This window comes from Eschscholzia californica, unplaced genomic scaffold, assembly GCF_041429995.1.
Source record: "Eschscholzia californica isolate CP2 unplaced genomic scaffold, dmEscCali1.0.p SCAF_5, whole genome shotgun sequence".
Classification (NCBI taxonomy): Eukaryota; Viridiplantae; Streptophyta; class Magnoliopsida; order Ranunculales; family Papaveraceae; genus Eschscholzia; species Eschscholzia californica.
The window spans coordinates 7,220,760-7,238,492 of record NW_028238472.1 but is presented as its reverse complement, the minus strand read 5'-3'; the positions used below and the strand labels follow the sequence as shown (position 1 = coordinate 7,238,492).

The following is a 17,733-nucleotide window of genomic DNA, read 5'->3' as shown; positions in this document are numbered from 1 at the left end:
CGAAGCAAAAAGCTAAGTATGGAAGTTGCTTAAAGTTCTCTAGCATTGAAGGCGTCGACATTCTCGGGATCTCATCACCATCCATCTCATCACTTGTATCCGTTGACCTTTAGGAAGCATTATTATAAGGTAGAGTGGGTGAGAAGGGTAAGTGAGCTTCCCCATTCCATTTAGTGGTTATATTCCTTTTCGTAGATCATTCGTTCTAAAATGTTGTCCTCACCCTTTTTATGTGTTGAGTTCAAGTTTAGTGATCACACTCGCACATACGAGCGAACCATTTCTGAGTGATTCATCTTTTAGAGCGTATGTGAGGCCAAAGTCGAGGCGAAATGTATTAAGATAGGGATCAAGGGTCTGTCTGCTTGGAACTGAAGTGATTCTCATTGTGGCTAGTCACGTACACTTTGAGTCTAGATTATTAGTGAAGAGATCTTTAACGTCTGTATAGTGTTGTTAACTTTGACTGATTCCTATTAGCTTGCTAAAATTTTCTAGGAGATAAACATTTTTAGTCCGTCTTAGTTGACTTTGAGTGCTTTTGGACCCTATTGTATTTTAGAAATGTTTTTGAATTTTGTGGGTACATTCTCTGGAAACCCTCACGAGACAACACTCGTCCACTAGGGCAACCTAGGGGTTTAACGACTTGTTGCATATGATAAATGCAACCGGGATTCCTCCGGAAGTGAGTTAGGTTTTTCTTTTATTTTGTTTTGCTCGAGGACTAGCAAAATCTAAGTTTGGGGATGTTTGATGGGTCATGAAAATGTCCCATCTGAGTCGTTTAATTTAGTCGAGTTAGTTCGTTTCGAGTCTTTATTATAATAAAATGGTTGGTTTTCTTGATTAGGTGTCTTTTGGAGAGTTAGGGCGAAAAACGGTTAAAAACGAGGAAAAGATGCATGAAGGGTATTTTGGTCATTTGGAGTCAAGGACATTTTGGTAATTTGGACAAGTTCATTGCATGGGTAAAAAATAGAGTCCAAGACGAGCCCGTAGGAGAAAACGGAAGTCAATTCGGAGTCCGGACGAGAGAATTATGTGAAGTCAAAGTTGGGGTTAGCATTCGGTACACTCTCGGGTACGCATTTGTTATAATGGGACACGTGGCGCAAAACGGAGGAGGGTGTAACTTAGTTATGTTACAAACGGTTTCAGCAAAGTAGGCTTGATATTGATCCGATTCCATGTATCGCAGTGCATCAAAGTTTCCATAGTCCCGCACCTATAACCGTTTAGATCTGTGCCTTTATCATCCGACGGTTATTGTCTCTTATGCAACATAGCTATTTTGTCTCCTGGTACACTCTAGCTGCTGCCTTCCCCTTCTTTTCTCAGCCGCCAGTGACTGATTTAGGACATTTATTAGGGTTTATTGAATTTCCACTTTTGCCCTCAACTATTCCACTTATGACCGTCCAGACCCGAGATGCTTTAATCTAACGGTTCAAAGATTTCCTATTTATAAATTAGCCTTTGATTTGAGAAACTTTAACCAACTTTCATCCATACTAGGGTTTGTGTCCTATTTAATACCTCTTATTTAATACCTCTTGCTCCCTCATTAACAAGGAGACTTCAACAACCCTCTCAAAAGGCTTCCTTATCTAATTTCTAAGCCACTTCTTCTCCTCCTTAGCCTCTCTCTCTTCTTCTCTTAGCCTCCTCTTCTCTCTACCTCTTCTCAACTAAAAACCCTAGCCACCATTCTTTTCTCTACCACCTTCATCTTTCCTCTAAATCTACTTTCTCCTTCTAATTTCTTCTTCTAACCTTCTAATTTCTCCATACCTTCTTCTCTAAAATCTCTTCTTCTTCTATCTCTCTTCTAAATTTCTCTTCTTTTATCTTCTAATAAGCTATTACTTGGAGTTTTGAGCAATATTCTTGAGATACTTGGAGCTTAAATTGGACATCAAAATGGAGATACATGGGAATATGGATTGGGAACATTCTTGGTGATTTCTTTCCATTAATCTTTTGTAATTTCATTTATTTTATGAATTCAATGAATATTATTTTAGATTCTATGAGTAGCTAAATTTTGTATCTAGGGTGTAGAGGAAACCCATATTTGGGCTTATTTTGAGATATGTTATAAATCAATGAATCCTTATTTTGAGCTTCAATGCCTATTGATTGTCATTTCATGTTGATTCTATAACCTTATTATCATTCATGTATTATAATTAGATATTTCATGCTTTTATTGATTTATTAGATGTGATATGCCTTTTAGATCTTGAATGATAGTGTAGGAAATTAGTTTTATGTGGTAGTCAATCATACATTCTTGATTTTGAATTGTGTTATTAAAGAATATATTCCGAAATCTAAATAGTTTATTATGTTAGATTTTGAGTTATACATGAGAAAAGGGATTTGTTAATTAATGCATGTTTTAAGTAGTCCATCTATGTGGTGAAATCGAAAACCCTAGATTCTTCTTCTCATCTTGATTTAATTCTTATTAATCTATTAGTATTGCTTTCTTTTTGTCATAGTAGTTTCCAAATCAAATCAAAAGTTTGAAAGGGGGGTTTAATTCGAGATTAGATAAAATAGCTTGTCTCTTGGGACGATACTCGACTCATTAGAAATACTATAACTTGACCCCGTATACTTGCGGGAATAGACCTAATTTTGGGTCTATCAGGCACTCAAACTCTAACACTTAGAGTGTCACATAGATTTTTTGGAGTTTTTGTTAAAAAATCATCTCCAATGGAACACTTTATTAGACACTCTAATATGAGGTGGACACATTTATTATAGAGTGTCTAGAGAGTGAAACTCTAAAATGAGAGTGTCTACTTGAGACTCTCTAAGTGTTACTTTTAATTTTCAACCAATAGAAAATCTTGCTTTTCAACTACTTTTTATCTATTGAATTGAAGAAAGACATGTGTATTAAGTATAGACACTTTAGAGATCTCCATTGGAGACCAACAACAACTAGAGTGTCTCTATATTGACATTTAGGAAAGAGAATCTTTATTGACCCTTGACAACTAGGACTTTTAGAGTGTTTGTTAGAGTGTCCCATTGGAGATGCTCTTAGAGGTGTTTGATTTTTGCACTTATTAAGTGATTTTCACTTATTAAGTGCGAGCCGACAATTTTAGGTCGTTTGTTTTTTCACTTAACAAGTGAAAATCACTTCTAAGTGGTGCCAAAGTAAGTGCAAAATAGTAAACTCCAAATTGGAGCTTATTTTTCTGCACTTACTTTGTAAGTGTTAAAAAGGACATTTCTATCCTTCTCCTAATAGTGTAATTACCAATATAATTTTAACTAAGAAGAAAATCTTAAACAATTGATAAATACAAAATCTTTTTATGACTTCCGTTACGACTCTTCTTTATCTTCACTCATCTCTTCCTTCACTAATCATAGAACACCCAAACTCCATGATACAACTAATTTCATTCACCTTCATAATTCTTAAATATTTACAATTAATATTTTTGACATAGCATTCGTAAACCGCAATTCTCTTTTACCTAAACTAACGAACTTATTACGAATTAGTATGAAATGCTAATGTGTAAATACATTAAGGTTAAAACAGACAATTCTTCATTTTTATAACATTTAGATTTAATATAAAAATTATAATAACAAATATCATCTAATATCTGGTAAGAGAGTAAGAGACTCTTTTTTTTTGTTAAAGGGAGAGTAAGAGACTCTGATATCTCTAGATTATCACGATAGGACAACCATACAATAAACTTGTATATGAATAGTATGCATAATATTATACACATATAGTAAATAAGACGATTTCGGGGCAGATTTTGTGATTCCTATCCACCATTCTTAGTGATTTTCGGCCGAACTATGCTTCGCTTTCAAAAGGAACAGTTTATAGGTGTAGTATTTTATTACGTAGGTGATGGCTTTACAAATTTTTGAATCAACATAGTTTTGTTCAATGCACGTGATATTTTACATGAATTTTTTATCATAAGGATATATATCCGTGAAATTCAAGTTGTGGTATTAATTGTATGAAATTTTGTTCTTTCAACAAAAACAAAATTGAAAAACAAAAAAAATTGTACTATGAAATTTTTGTTGAAAATTGTCTTATTATTAATTAACTAGCCAAACTTTAGCCATCGGCAACAAAATAGCGTGGGATAGGGGGCAACGGAATTTGAATGCATGAACATGTCCTCATTTTGAAGACCATGACTTTATTTCATTTACGAGTTTTGTCTTACATCCTCTTATCTAGTCAAGCTTTCTCTTTCTTCACTCTGAGTTAATGATGAAGACAAATGACTAATACTAAACTGTGTAAGTTATTGGTTTTAAGTTCAAAATAATATCCTAAAACAATTCTTTTTTCTTTAAAGATCCTAAAACGATCCAGGGTCAAATTTAAATCTCAAATAAAGATCCAAATTAGATTTTTCCAACCAAAAACAAAAAAAAAAATAGATTATTGTATATTTGTTCATTATAATCACATTTTTTTTTTCAAAAATCTTATTTACCTTTATGTAAATATCCCACTACCCTGTAATTTTTTGTAGGTTTCTTCCTATTAAAATTTGTCCTATTTCAAAATATTTTCTTTCTTTTTCTCCCTTCTTGTTCCTCCTACACAAATATACGAAGTTCTTGGTATGGGTTTGTATGGTTCCAATGAACCAACATTAAATTTTGAAACATCTAACTTCGGTTTTGATTTTGTACTCTTATATTCGTTAATCTGATTTTGTTCTCTTATATTCATTAATCTTCTCCATTTAGTTTCATTATGTTATATTAAGTTTAGTCTTGGTTTTGTTTTTCTCCACTGAAGCAACGATTGACATGTTTGCTTCACGCAACTCTAATGATTTTTTGGTTTGTTTATCTTGAAATCTGTGTTTTGTGTGAGAATAAAACCACATGGCACATGGGAGAAGGTTTATCTAACAATCAAGAATATGATGTCTAGGTCAACTCCACTCATTGCCAATTGATTTTGAGTTGGATGACTACAAACTTAATATGATATCAGTGCTAGGGTTACACGTACGTGATAGACTTAAAAGCCACACGTGCTTCACGTCACCCGAAAATACGTGTTAGGCTACACGCCACACGTGAGGGGGCGTGTGAGAATAGTCCCACATGGAAGAAGGTCTATCTAGCAATCAAGAATATAATGTCTAGGTCATCTCCACTCATTGCCAAATGGTTTTGAGTTTGGATGACTGCAAACTTAACATGAAATTGTACATTTGATTTTTGTAGCTTCAAAATATGTTGGCCGAATGGAAAAAAACAATGTCGATCGACATCGTGGCTTTATCTAGCATTCAAGTATATAATGTCTAGGTCTTTTCCACACAATTTTCCAATTATTTTCTAAATTAAAATCATTATGACTTAACCATTGTTTCAATCATCTTCATCCAGACTAATTAACAAGTTGCCTGAAGAAGAAGAATGGGAGTCATTCGTTTCACGACTAACCACTTTTTTAGAGAACCAAAGCTGATTTCATTCTAAGCAAGGCATGTTATTTTCTTTTCTTTCTTTTTTTTTCTTTTTTTTTCTTTTTTTTTTCTTTTTTTTTTTGTTTACGTATTTTCATCTTTCCTCTTTTAGTCAAACACTTCAAAAGTTTTCTGTTTCGCTTTCAAGGGTATCGAGATTCGTATATATCACTTCACATATCAGGAGACGAGATTCGACAATCAAAGAAAAGTCTACAGGTATTTGATGATATTCATAGATATCTGAAGATCCAGAAGATTGAGTTTCATATATTTAAGATATTTATATTAGATACATATGTTCTTCTTTCTTTGATTAACTAAGAATGTTAAAAAACTTGGAAACTGTAATTCACTATGTAAGTACGAGTTAGGTCTATAGTTTTATTCATTCAATTACGTCTAACCAATGTAATGAATCGAACCCACAATTTTAGTGACTATCAATAAATCCATTATTGGTTTCTCCGTGGATGTAAGTCGATACTATAAAGGGGATCTTCGACTAAACTACGTAAAATTATCGTGTAAGCTATTTCAAGTTATCTCGGATTATCAAATAATCAGAAATTTAAAATCACGTGTTACTAAATTTTATTAGTAATACTAGAGAATAAGAAATTCCAAGCATACAGTAGGTAGAAATTTGATGTGACTTCCCATAATTGGAAATTCTAATGATTCGTATTTACTTTTCATCTTAGGAAGTCATAATAGATTTCGGTATAGTCTGCCTGAAATTTCTTGTTCCCTAATGTCTTTCAAATTATATTTACATAAGACATCTTACTTGAATTTCAATACTATAAACAAATATTGATTTAAAATCTAATGCCATGTCAAGAAACATCATGTACAATATTGACTTAATTTTGTGTTTCTTTCCTTCCTAACTAATAACAATGTGGAAGTAGGCCAGATCTATTGATTTTCTTCACTCCAGAAAGACCTAAGGTAGTCTTCTTGACTTCATTTTTTCCTTATAAATAGTAGTTCTTCTTTAAGTTCAAAATCATAAATTCATCAATAAAATTGAAAGGTTTTCCACCACAATATGGATTCCATATTTTCTTGCAGAATTGCTTTCTCTCTCCTCTTCATTACTTCCTCCATTATATTTGCTGGTAAGTAGATATGTTATAATATTTTCTATCTTGAACAAATAAAAAGAGAGCGGACGCATGATTTTCTTTTTTATTTTTGAACTACAAGGGCCATATCATATTTCAATTGAAAAAAATACAATTGTGTCACTTACATTAGTAATAATTATAAACTATTAATTTACGGTGTGTTTGCTTGTTTCATGCAGACGCTGGAGTTGTTGGTGTAAACTACGGAAGATTAGGTAATAACCTGCCATCCCCTGGCGCAGTCGTCTCTTTATTAAGATCAAGAAATATAGACAAAATTCGTCTTTTTAGCCCAGATTCAGACGCTCTAAATGCTCTAAGAGGTTCAGGCATCGGAGTCGTACTCCAAGTCCCTAACCCAGATCTTCAAAGACTAGGAGATCCAACGGCGGCAAGGAACTGGGTCAATGCTAATGTTGTTCCTTACAATAATGTTCAATTTCGATTTATTTCCGTGGGAAATGAAGTAATCCCGGGAAATCTAGGGGGATTTGTATTTCCCGCTATGCAAAACATTGATGCAGCCCTTAAAGCCGTGGGACTTAGAATTCCCGTTAGTACATCCGTTTCTACTGAAGTCATCGGAACTAATTTTCCTCCCTCTAAGGGGAATTTCAGAAGTGATGTTGCCTCAACAATGAGATCAATTGTGCAATTCTTAGCAGCTAATAGAAGTCCTCTCCTTGTAAATGTTTACCCATACTTTGCCTATATTAATAATCGACAAAATATTGGCTTGGATTATGCAACATTTACGGCTAACAGAGTTGTCGTCCGTGACGGAAACCTTGAATACAGTAACTTGTTTGATGCGATTACCGATTCAGTATTCTCAGCTTTAGAGACGGTTGGTGGAGGCGGTGTGGATATTGTTATCACTGAGAGCGGATGGCCCTCCGATAAAAATGGTGATGCAGCAACAATTCCAAATGCAAGAACTTATGTCAATAACTTGATTTCCCACGTTGCGGGAACAAGTGGAACTCCAAAAAGGCCCGGAAGAAGTATAGAAACCTATATTTTTGCTTTGTTTAACGAAAACCAAAAGACAGGTGATGCAAGTGAACAACATTTTGGATTGTTTTACCCCGATACGAGAGAAGTGTACCCAGTGACTTTCCGTTAACTGACCACGTGATGTGGTTGCCAATCTAAATAATAATAAATAAAATATACGTCTAGTATAGATAAGTACTACTACACGTAAAAAAAATAATACCACTAGGTGGTCTCAATAACGGGTGTGGTGATTGCTTCCTTGTAATAAGAGGTGCAATTTTTAATAAAAATCATCCTTGTGCTACAGATTATGTATTTTTTGCACTTAAATGAATAATGATGAAAGTTATGTTTGTCATAGTCTCTCTTTTTTTTTTTTACCTTGATAGCAGGGGCGAGCCCACATAGGGGCCTGTGGGGGCGCGTGCCCCCACAGGCCCATATGTGAGTTCTTTAGTTTATTAGGAGGTGCTTCTATAAAGAGGTGCTTTTAGTACATCCTGTAATTGTCTCAAATTAACCATTTAATTTACCAGCCCGTTATTAATAACCCACCCTATCAATAATCCAACAGTCCAGCCCATCATTAATAAGAACCCACCCAACTTAATTAATGACTTAATCACTAATGCTTGCCCACTTATGACGGTCAATTAACGGAGAGTACCAAGTACTACCAACTACCACCACTTTTATGAAAAAAAAAAGAATTTAACATCCACTCAAACATCCCAGTATCCCACGGTTAATTTAAATCCCTATTGTCTCAATTTTACTCAAAATAAATTTTCATCCACCATCCTACAATTTTTTGCGAAACCGTCATAAAATTTGCCGAAACAACTTTAGTCAAGACAAAAATTCTTATCTTATTTAAATTAAATTGAGATTCATAATATCTTCAATTTGTTTAATTCAAAACTAAGTTCTCTGTATTTTTCTCAAATTCTTAAAATATTTTAGTGATTAGTTTCTTCTAGATTAACTTCAAAACAATTTTAACTTATTATTAATTTTGAATAGGCTTATAGTTGGTATTTTCAATATGTTTCAATTTTTCGATCCACGAAAAAGATATCAACAATAACAATCGATTATTAGTTAAAGGTAGGCGATATAATAAACCTTTTATTTTCAATAAATTCTTCATAAACTAATCCTATTATATATGTTTGGTTCCGAAAAAAATCATAAGGAGACGTTTTAAGCGAAGAATTATGGATTAATAATCGTCACAACTCAAGACGTTTCGTAGTAATTTATAAGAAAATAACAAAGACAAGAATTTAGAAGAAAATCGTGATGATAGGTAAAATTTTATAAAAGTCATTTCTTATAGCGCACGAGTTTGTTATTTCCTTTGACTTAAATGTGCCCCCACATCAAAAAAATCCTGGCCTCGCCACTGCTTGATAGTCTTCTCATTTTTAAAGAATCATATTATAAATCATTATTTCAAATGTATAGATAATTACGTCAAAGATGCAAAAGAAGATGATCCATGTAGATGTTCTCTGCCCAATTATATCATCTTTTCTGAAAAAAGAAAATGTAGTTCAAGGACTTGTTATCTTAACAAGAAGTATTTAGTCAGTTAAAATTCAGTGTTAGAGCATCCTCAACTGCAATAGAAATCCAGTGCCAACCCAACCCAATGGCATTGGAGATTACCAAAGATCTCCAGTGCCATGAACAGTGCCAGACCATGGTGTTTCTGTTATGGTGGTCATCGTTTTTAATTTATAATAAATTTTTTTTAAGTTTTTTTTTTTCTTTTTAGTCCTTTTACTCATTTTAATGCTTGTACTTTGTCTTCATGAAATATTTTTGTTTGGTCCCATAAATCAATAAAATGTCGTAATGGTTTTAATTTATAATTTAAGTCTTATAATTCTAATTACTATTTTAATAAATTAATTGTTATCTTATTTTATTTAAATAAATAAGTATCATAATGACAAAAATGAAATTTGTTGTGATGAATCGTGATTTAGTAGGACTTTTAGAATTTTGTGTTTGGGTTCAAAAATTTGAAAGCACCAAATAATTTGGTGAAGATTCTTTTTTAGTGATTTTTTTTGTGCCAACCATGGGGGATGTTTTTACCACCATTCTTTTCTTTTTTGGAGCAGCGGTGAGCCTACGTAGGGGTCTGGGGCTTGGGGGTGCCTACCTACCTTGGACCAGTGTGAACTTTCTTCTAGGGTGCCCTCAAATCTAACTGTTTCTAACCCAACACAAACATAACCCTCATTTGAGACTCACCTTTGTAAACCTCACCTGTTACTCCTCACCAATCACTACTTCACCTTTTAGCCCCCAACTCTACTCTTAAAACACTTGAAGGCCATAAAGGTAATTTGAACATGCATCCACACGTAAATTGTATATTTAAGACGAAAAATGCTATTTAGCCCGATGGAATTGGTCTGCATGGTTCAAATAAGTCAAATTGATGATGTCATGTGCACAATTTGTCTTGTCGGTCTATTCATACTACTTTTTATCAGGTCAAGTAGTATTGTTGGTTTAGGATATTCCTTTTCAATTACTAGCTGGTGTTTCTCTTGCTGATTTTGCCAGAAACCAGGTAATTTTTTGCACGTAAGGTCAAACTATTTTTTAACGAGAAATTATACTTACCTCATTCACTCTCTTCTCATCATCATCAAATGCTTCTTCATCTTTGTCTCTCTTCTCCAGACTCACAGCATCAACTTTTCCCTCCCCATTGTTACCTTCTATCATATCTTCTTTTTACATTTAAGTGTTATAGGTTTCAAGAGAATTTGATAAAATTATAACTCAAACGGGGCCCAACGGAACCACCATCTCAAAGATATTTTAAATTCTCTTTTAAGGGTCTTATTGATGGTGGTCCTTAATTCAAGAAATAAAAATAGTATGAAGTAAGGAAATGAAATAAATAGAAGAGCTAATGGGTGAGCTCAAAAAGCTAGCAACTAAAAATTTAGCCATGCATGATCAAGTGGTTAGGAAACAGTCCATCAATAGGGCAGAGTAAGTTTTATTTTTTTGTTGAAATTGGCAGAGTAAGTTTAATCTGGCAAATGTTTCATAGACCTAATAAAGTGGTTAAGCTCTTCAACAAAAAAAAATAAAAAAATAAAGTGGTTAAGCCAATGGCAGAACACTCCAGCAGACAACAAAATTTAGAACGATGCACCAATTTTGATTTTCTATTTGTATTGTAATAAAACTCTGATATATTAATAATATTTCTAGCTTTTCAACAAACAAAAAAATAAAGTGGTTAAGGATAGATAAATTTGGACAAGAACACACATATATATAATTATTTTGAGTCAATATGAATAATGTTTTTCTCTTGTTAGTTTTTTAATCTCAATAAATCAGCATGTCACAAATAAGATCGAAATATTTTGTATATTTAACATTTTTGAATAGAAAATGAAATATGAGATGTTAAAGTAACTAATAGAAGTTTCAACAAAAAAAGAAAATTAATAGAAAACTAAAAAAATTTGTTATGTTGGAAGGTAGTCATCTCGAGTAGGCATTTGATGAGTTTGTCATTTTTAAAGAGTGAAAATAAACAATAAACACAAACTATTGGTTTATTTTGGCCACAAACAATTGTTTATATGTAGGAGCATGTATGTTTTTTTTTATGCAACACCAATTAAATTGCATGAAAGTATATCTACAGTAGGTGTGGGAAAAAAGCCCACTAGCTCGACCCCGTTGCGGGTGTCGCATCTAGGGTTGGGAATTTGGGTCCGAAACCCAGATTTGCTCGCGACCGCCCGCGTCTGAAAGAGACCGCGACCGCCCGTGACCGAATTGGGCAAGGCCTGTCCGACCGATAAGGCTCTAGCGGACAGTCACAGACAAGAGGGTCTACCCGGAGGTCCGCCCGCGCCCGTCCGCTTAAGAGAAGGCCCGTCCGTCCGGATACCGGTCCATATAGGCAGTTCTGTTTTACAACCTCCTCTAGTCCGAAAGATTACTGACCCTACTAAGTAAAAAAAAAAGAAAACCCAAATCATATTATTCATCTCCTGACTGACCTCTTCTCTTCTCATTCCCAAATTCCTAACCCTAAATCTAGAGCCGAGAGTGAAAAGTCTTCTTCTCTAAATCCCTAATCTTTAGTCTTCAAGTTTTCCGTTGTTCTTAATTATTTCATCCTTCAAGTTCGACCGACTTTCCTTTCGGCTTCCACCCTGATCTTTACCCTTCAAGGCTTCAACTGTTCGATCAAGTCGGTAACATATACTTATCTTCTTCTTCTTCTTTTTGTTCGATCTACTCATCTTCTTCTTCCTTTTGTTCGATCTACTCATCTTCGGATCTGAACTCGGTGAGAGTTTTTCTTCTTTGTTTATTTGTATTTCTTCGAATCTCTAGTATCTTCTCTATTTATTTGTATTTTAACTTTCAACCTATATTCTCTTCTCTGTTTATTTGTAATTTAACTTCGAATCTCTATTTACTTCCCTGTTTTTCTTATGTTCATCTTACATTCTTCTATGTTTTTTTTTGCGATGACCATGTCGATACATCATATGATCTGATGATCATGACCATGCCTCTTCTTATCTTAAGATCTGAACTCGGTAAGCACTTACCCTTTCCGATTTTGTTGTTTAAATCATTATTATTTCGTTTTTATTTATTTATATCATCCTTATTATTATGTTTTTTTTTGTTTAAATCGTTCTTATTGGACTTTTTTTGTTTTTTCAGGATACAACAACATTACTGCATTTATCGATTTGAATATTAACTATTGTAATTTTTAATTCATATAGAGATTTAGCATTGCTGGATCTTCGTATTGTAGATGAAATTTTTGTATTGTATTAAGTTGTATTCTTATAACTGTAAATATGTAAATTTGTTACTTGAGTAAATTTTGAATGTTTTCATTTGTTTAGGCCTTCTAACCCGACGCCCAACCGACCGTTGCCCGACATGCCGGATAGGTTAACCGGACACGAGCGGACAATCTGAGAGAAAAATTTCGTATAGTCCGGCCGTTTAGTCCGCCAGTATGAACGATCAAAGTGGAGTTTCGTCTATTTCGTCCGATCCGTCCAGACCGGAAGCAAGTCTGTACGAGGACTGCCCGTCCAGACCGATCCCCACCCCTATCCGCATCTTGGGTTGCAAGCGGGCACCAGTTGCCCGATCTGGAAGGAGAAAATGGGCGAGCTCGGGTAAAATAACAAGACCAGCAATCCGACCAAGTTTTAACAAATTAGCAACCCGATTACAAGACCTACTTTGACCAGCTTGCTTAGTTTCACTTGGAGGCTATTATAATATTCAAAATCTTTCTCATTTGTATCATCTTTATCGTGAGACAAAGTTAAAAGTTACAAAACTCATATTTAGAAGACAAATAAAGTCCCACACTGAAATCTGTTAATGAAGGAAAGAAGTAAAAACTTATATTCAAATTTCCTCATGCGCTCCTCCAGTGACGTGACTGAGATTTTGGGGGCCCGGTGAGAAGTTTTAGTCAAGGCCGTAATATGACAATATAAAAAAAATGACACGTGAAATTTCTACAAAATTTATGGTATTTTCACCTCTCTTCAGACAAGTAATATTCTACAACATGGTGGTTATTCTAGTAAAGCCAGGTAATTAAGTCTCGTATTTAGAGTGGGAAATATAAGTTCGAATCTCTTTGTTGTTTTGCAGTTTTATTTAATCAAAGAAAAAAAATGACAAAATAAGAGTTTCGAGGAGGAACTGAACTTCTAACATCATGAGGACAAAGAAACTACTAAAATCACTGTGCTTGGAACCCAATAGGCAAACAATTTGACTTAAAAATTTGCTTGGATGTAATCAAACTTCTGACCTCTCTCAACGTAAAAATAAGGCTACATACTAACTAATGTTCGTGAGTTGTAATCGTCTAAAAAGTAGAACAACTTGAGGGACGGAACCCAGTTTGCACTGTCTCATAGAAAAACATGCTTTTGGCCGCACGAGTTAACAAGAACACCCGTTAGGCTGCACACTAGCCGTTGTTCAAAATTGGATGCAAATCTATATGTAGAGTCCATCAACGGATAGGTCGCATTGGTCTTTACAAGTTAGGACGATGGGGGCCCTTGGGAGAGGGAGGTCCGGTGCGACGACACCTCTTGCACCCCCTATCTCACGCCCCTGCGCTCCTCTAGATTTAGATATTACGGGCCTAGGTCCTGACACTTGGGCTTCTTATATGAAGCATTAAATTGGTTATTAACTAATTCCTTAAGGGATCTATCGGGTGGTCTGACCTTTACTCCTTCAACATCTCATAAGCCCGCTAGTGCCTCCTTCTAGGTCGTCTAAGACACTAAGATCTATTTCAAACGACCGCCTTGCACGACACGACTTTTAGGTAGTATCTTGCAGTTGCAGGTGACAACAACGTCGAGTTGCCTCCAGAGGAAGACTCGACAATCAGGCGAGCCAGGCACGGAGAGACTCACGGGGATGTTTTGCCCGCCCGCTTTTGATTCTAATCTTATTTTGATGACCCAGACCTAGGATTCACTAGGCCATGTAAGACTATAATACCCCTTCCTTTTTTTTGTTTCAAAAGAAAAGAGAGTCGAATACTCTTCTTTCCAAAGGAGAAATATAGGAAATCATCCCAGTCACTTTGTTTCGGATGGTCCCCTAAGAAGGTTTTCTTTCCTTGCTTAGAAAAGTCATGTCTGTCTGTATATGGGTGTCTGTTTCCTTTAAAGCCTGTCATTGATGAATGTTCTCAATGGAGACAAGAGAAAAGAAAAAAAACATGAAGAACTTTTTTTTTACAAAAGTGAATGATAAGTCTAAAAATAAAAGACAAAGTTAATCCTTTAAGCCCAATTGTTCGATAAGAGACGGAAAAATGTATTAAACGGGGCAACAAATGATCTAGTCACATGTTGACTGCCTAATTGTGGGAATTTAACCCGTTTGACAAGCTAAATGAACGTCCATAGGGGTATACATGTGTACAAGTGGTTCTAAAAGTCATATAAATATTGACTTCAATATTGTTGTTCTCTTACTCATTAATGTGGAAAAAATTGATTGACGAATATCGTGGCTTTTACTCTCAAATAATATGGTCTTCCAGATTTCATCTTTTCCTTATAAATAGAAGTTAGTGTTTAGTTCAAATTACCACTTCATCAATAACAATACAAATTTTTTTTATAACAATATGGAATTCATATTTTCTTGCAGAATTGTTTTCTCTCTTCTCTTCATTTCTTCATCCTTTATATTTTCTGGTAAATAAATCATGTCATAAGTTTTAGATTTTTCACACTCGATGAAATGTTAAAAAAATAATAGTGACAACAAAAATAAATATTTGCTCAACAATAAATACAAGAGACGGTGTTATAATGCCCCACGTTGCTTTATTATTATTATTATTATTATTATTATTATTATTGTTGTTGTTGTTGTTGTTGTTGTTTTGTTAACAATAGTAATGAGAGTTGATAGTTTTGCTATTTTATTATGATTATAACTATTTATTATTATCATGCAGAAGCGGGAATTGTTGGTGTGAACTATGGAAAATTTGGTAACGATCTGCCGTCTTCTGAAGCAGTTGTATCTCTGTTAAAATCCAAAAATATAGACAAAGTTCGCCTTTTCAACCCAGATCGAGACGCTCTTAATGCTTTGAGTGGGTCTGGAATTGGAGTTGTAGTCGGCGTCCCTAATGAAGATCTTCAAGGATTAGGAAATCCAGCGGCTGCTAAGGACTGGATTAATACTAATATCGTTCCTTACAATAATGTTCAATTTCGATATATCGCGGTTGGAAATGAAGTAATTCCGGGGAAGGAACAAGGATTTGTATTTCCTGCTATGCAAAATATCAATGCAGCCCTAAAAGCCGTGGGACTTCCAATTCCCGTTAGTACAGCAGTTTCTACTAACGTCATTGGAATTCCTTTTCCTCCCTCTAAGGGAGATTTTAAGAATGAAGTTGCCTCAATAATGGGATCAATTGTGCAATTCTTAAATGAAAATAGAAGTCCACTCCTAGTAAATGTTTACCCATACTTTTCTTATATTGGCAATCGGCAATATAATAAATTGGACTACGCAACATTTACAACTAACGAAGTTGTAGTTCGTGACAATAATCTCGAATACCGTAATTTATTTGATGCAATTACTGATACGGTTTACTCAGCTTTAGAGAAAGTCGGTGGAAGCAGTGTTGATATCGTTGTCACAGAGAGTGGATGGCCGTCAGATGGAGATGGCGGCGATGCTGCAACAACTCTTAATGCACGAACATACGTCAATAATTTGATTTCTCATGTTGCAGGAACAAATGGAACTCCAAAAAGGCCAGGAAAAAGTATAGAAACTTATATTTTTGCCTTGTTTAATGAAAATCAAAAGTCGGGTAAGCCAACTGAACAACATTTCGGATTGTACTATCCTAATATGAAAGAAGTGTACCCTGTGACTTTTCTTTGATCACATTAAGTATCCGAACCCTCAATGCTCTGGTCCGGACTTAATTGAATAATAAAGGACTGAACCATATAGATGATAAATACTATTGCTTAAAAATTATGGCATTAGGTGCACCAATAATGAGTGTAGTTGTTGCTAGCTTGTAATAAGAGAGTGCAATTTTACCTCCCTTTGTATTTGAAATTGTACAATTTTCCCCTAATAAAATAAATTCCACCATGTACTGAATGTGTAATCATGAAGATTATGTTCGCGAATATATACTTTTATCCATATAATCGATTTTTAGTATGATATTGTTATTTCAAACGTAGATATTAGACTAAGACGATGCATTGAGCTCGTGATGAACATTCATCTAGCTCATTTAGTCATAAGCCTATACTAATATGAAAGGGGATGGGGCAGTTGGCGTAACGGGGACGTCTATAAAGAGATAATTCCCGAAATTATGAGTTATTAGAACTGTCTAATAAGAGCATCTCCTATACGAAATGCAAAAGAAATTTCTATTAATCATATGTGCTAAGTCTCCATTAAGATTCTTATCTTGTTGAAGTGAAGAAATATTTTTCCCAATCTGAAACATGCAAGAATTGTTTGAATACTGAGCACTGTGATCCTAAAGAAACTTCTAAATCAAAAACGCAGAACGACATCGTTTACAAGTCTTCTGGCAAACAAAATTTAAGATACAAGTGGAAACCATAACATCACAACGGGTCTACAAAGCAATGAAAGTGGGATTTGTGGCCTTTGGAAGAAAACCATCGATAAAGTCTTGTTTATTCTTCGTAACTAAGGCCATGGTCATGCCATGAGTCCATTTAACATAGTCATCTCCGAATGGAACCAGAGAGTAGAAATTCGAAGTCCGATTATCCGATGAATGGACGCGATAAGCATCTAAAGCTGCTAAAACAGAGGCACTATCCTCGCTGGGAGACAAATAATCAGTTACTATAGTATAAATTTAAGTGGAAGAAGTATCGGGAAACTGGAACGAAAAAAACTTAATGCAATTTAGAAAGAAAGGAAGAATAATAATAACACTAATATTAATAAGTGAAAGAAATGAGAAGTATTTTATTGAAATCTCATCATAATCGATTATTACAAGATCTCTTCTATTTATAGTGTATAGAAAGAGAGAGAGAGAGAGATAGAACTTAAAAGAGAGATAACAGTTTAGTAACAGATTAACTAACATTTAACCTAATCTGTTACTAACTACCATTAACCTCTAATTACTGCACGTGCTAGTCACACATACAAAGGTGTGCCTGTAATAATATTTTTCACAAATCATGTAGGTGTCTGATTTTAAATGAAATCAATTGAAATTATTACGAATTAAATTGAGAATTTTGTCTTGGATTATTGTTAACTATTTGATATTAATTTAACCAAACATAGCTTTTGTCAAAAAGAAAACTCGTCCCTACTTCAATTCCTAGTTCCGCCTGTCCATATCTAGAACCACCAAACTTTAGAATGATTCTTCCTTTTGTTTTTCTTTTCTCTTTTTGTTTTTTCTGAATGATTTTACGATTGGAGACTGTTGATTTTCCCTATACAAATATTATTTTTACAAATCGAATCAAAAATGG

General features: G+C 34.4%; 2 protein-coding genes across 2 annotated transcripts; both read left to right on the top strand.

Moving 5' to 3' along the window:
- The first annotated feature begins 6,489 nt into the window (after nucleotides 1-6,489).
- Nucleotides 6,490-7,991, top strand: LOC147536686 (glucan endo-1,3-beta-glucosidase-like). The gene is made up of 2 exons (XM_086644522.1): nucleotides 6,490-6,625; nucleotides 6,814-7,991. The coding sequence occupies exons 1-2, from the start codon at nucleotides 6,556-6,558 to the stop codon at nucleotides 7,758-7,760; spliced, it is 1,017 nt and encodes a 338-aa protein (XP_086500648.1). The 5' UTR covers nucleotides 6,490-6,555; the 3' UTR covers nucleotides 7,761-7,991.
- Nucleotides 7,992-14,802: 6,811 nt separating this feature from the next.
- Nucleotides 14,803-16,414, top strand: LOC147536685 (putative glucan endo-1,3-beta-glucosidase GVI). The gene is made up of 2 exons (XM_086641855.1): nucleotides 14,803-14,907; nucleotides 15,174-16,414. The coding sequence occupies exons 1-2, from the start codon at nucleotides 14,838-14,840 to the stop codon at nucleotides 16,121-16,123; spliced, it is 1,020 nt and encodes a 339-aa protein (XP_086497981.1). The 5' UTR covers nucleotides 14,803-14,837; the 3' UTR covers nucleotides 16,124-16,414.
- The last annotated feature ends 1,319 nt before the right edge of the window (nucleotides 16,415-17,733 follow it).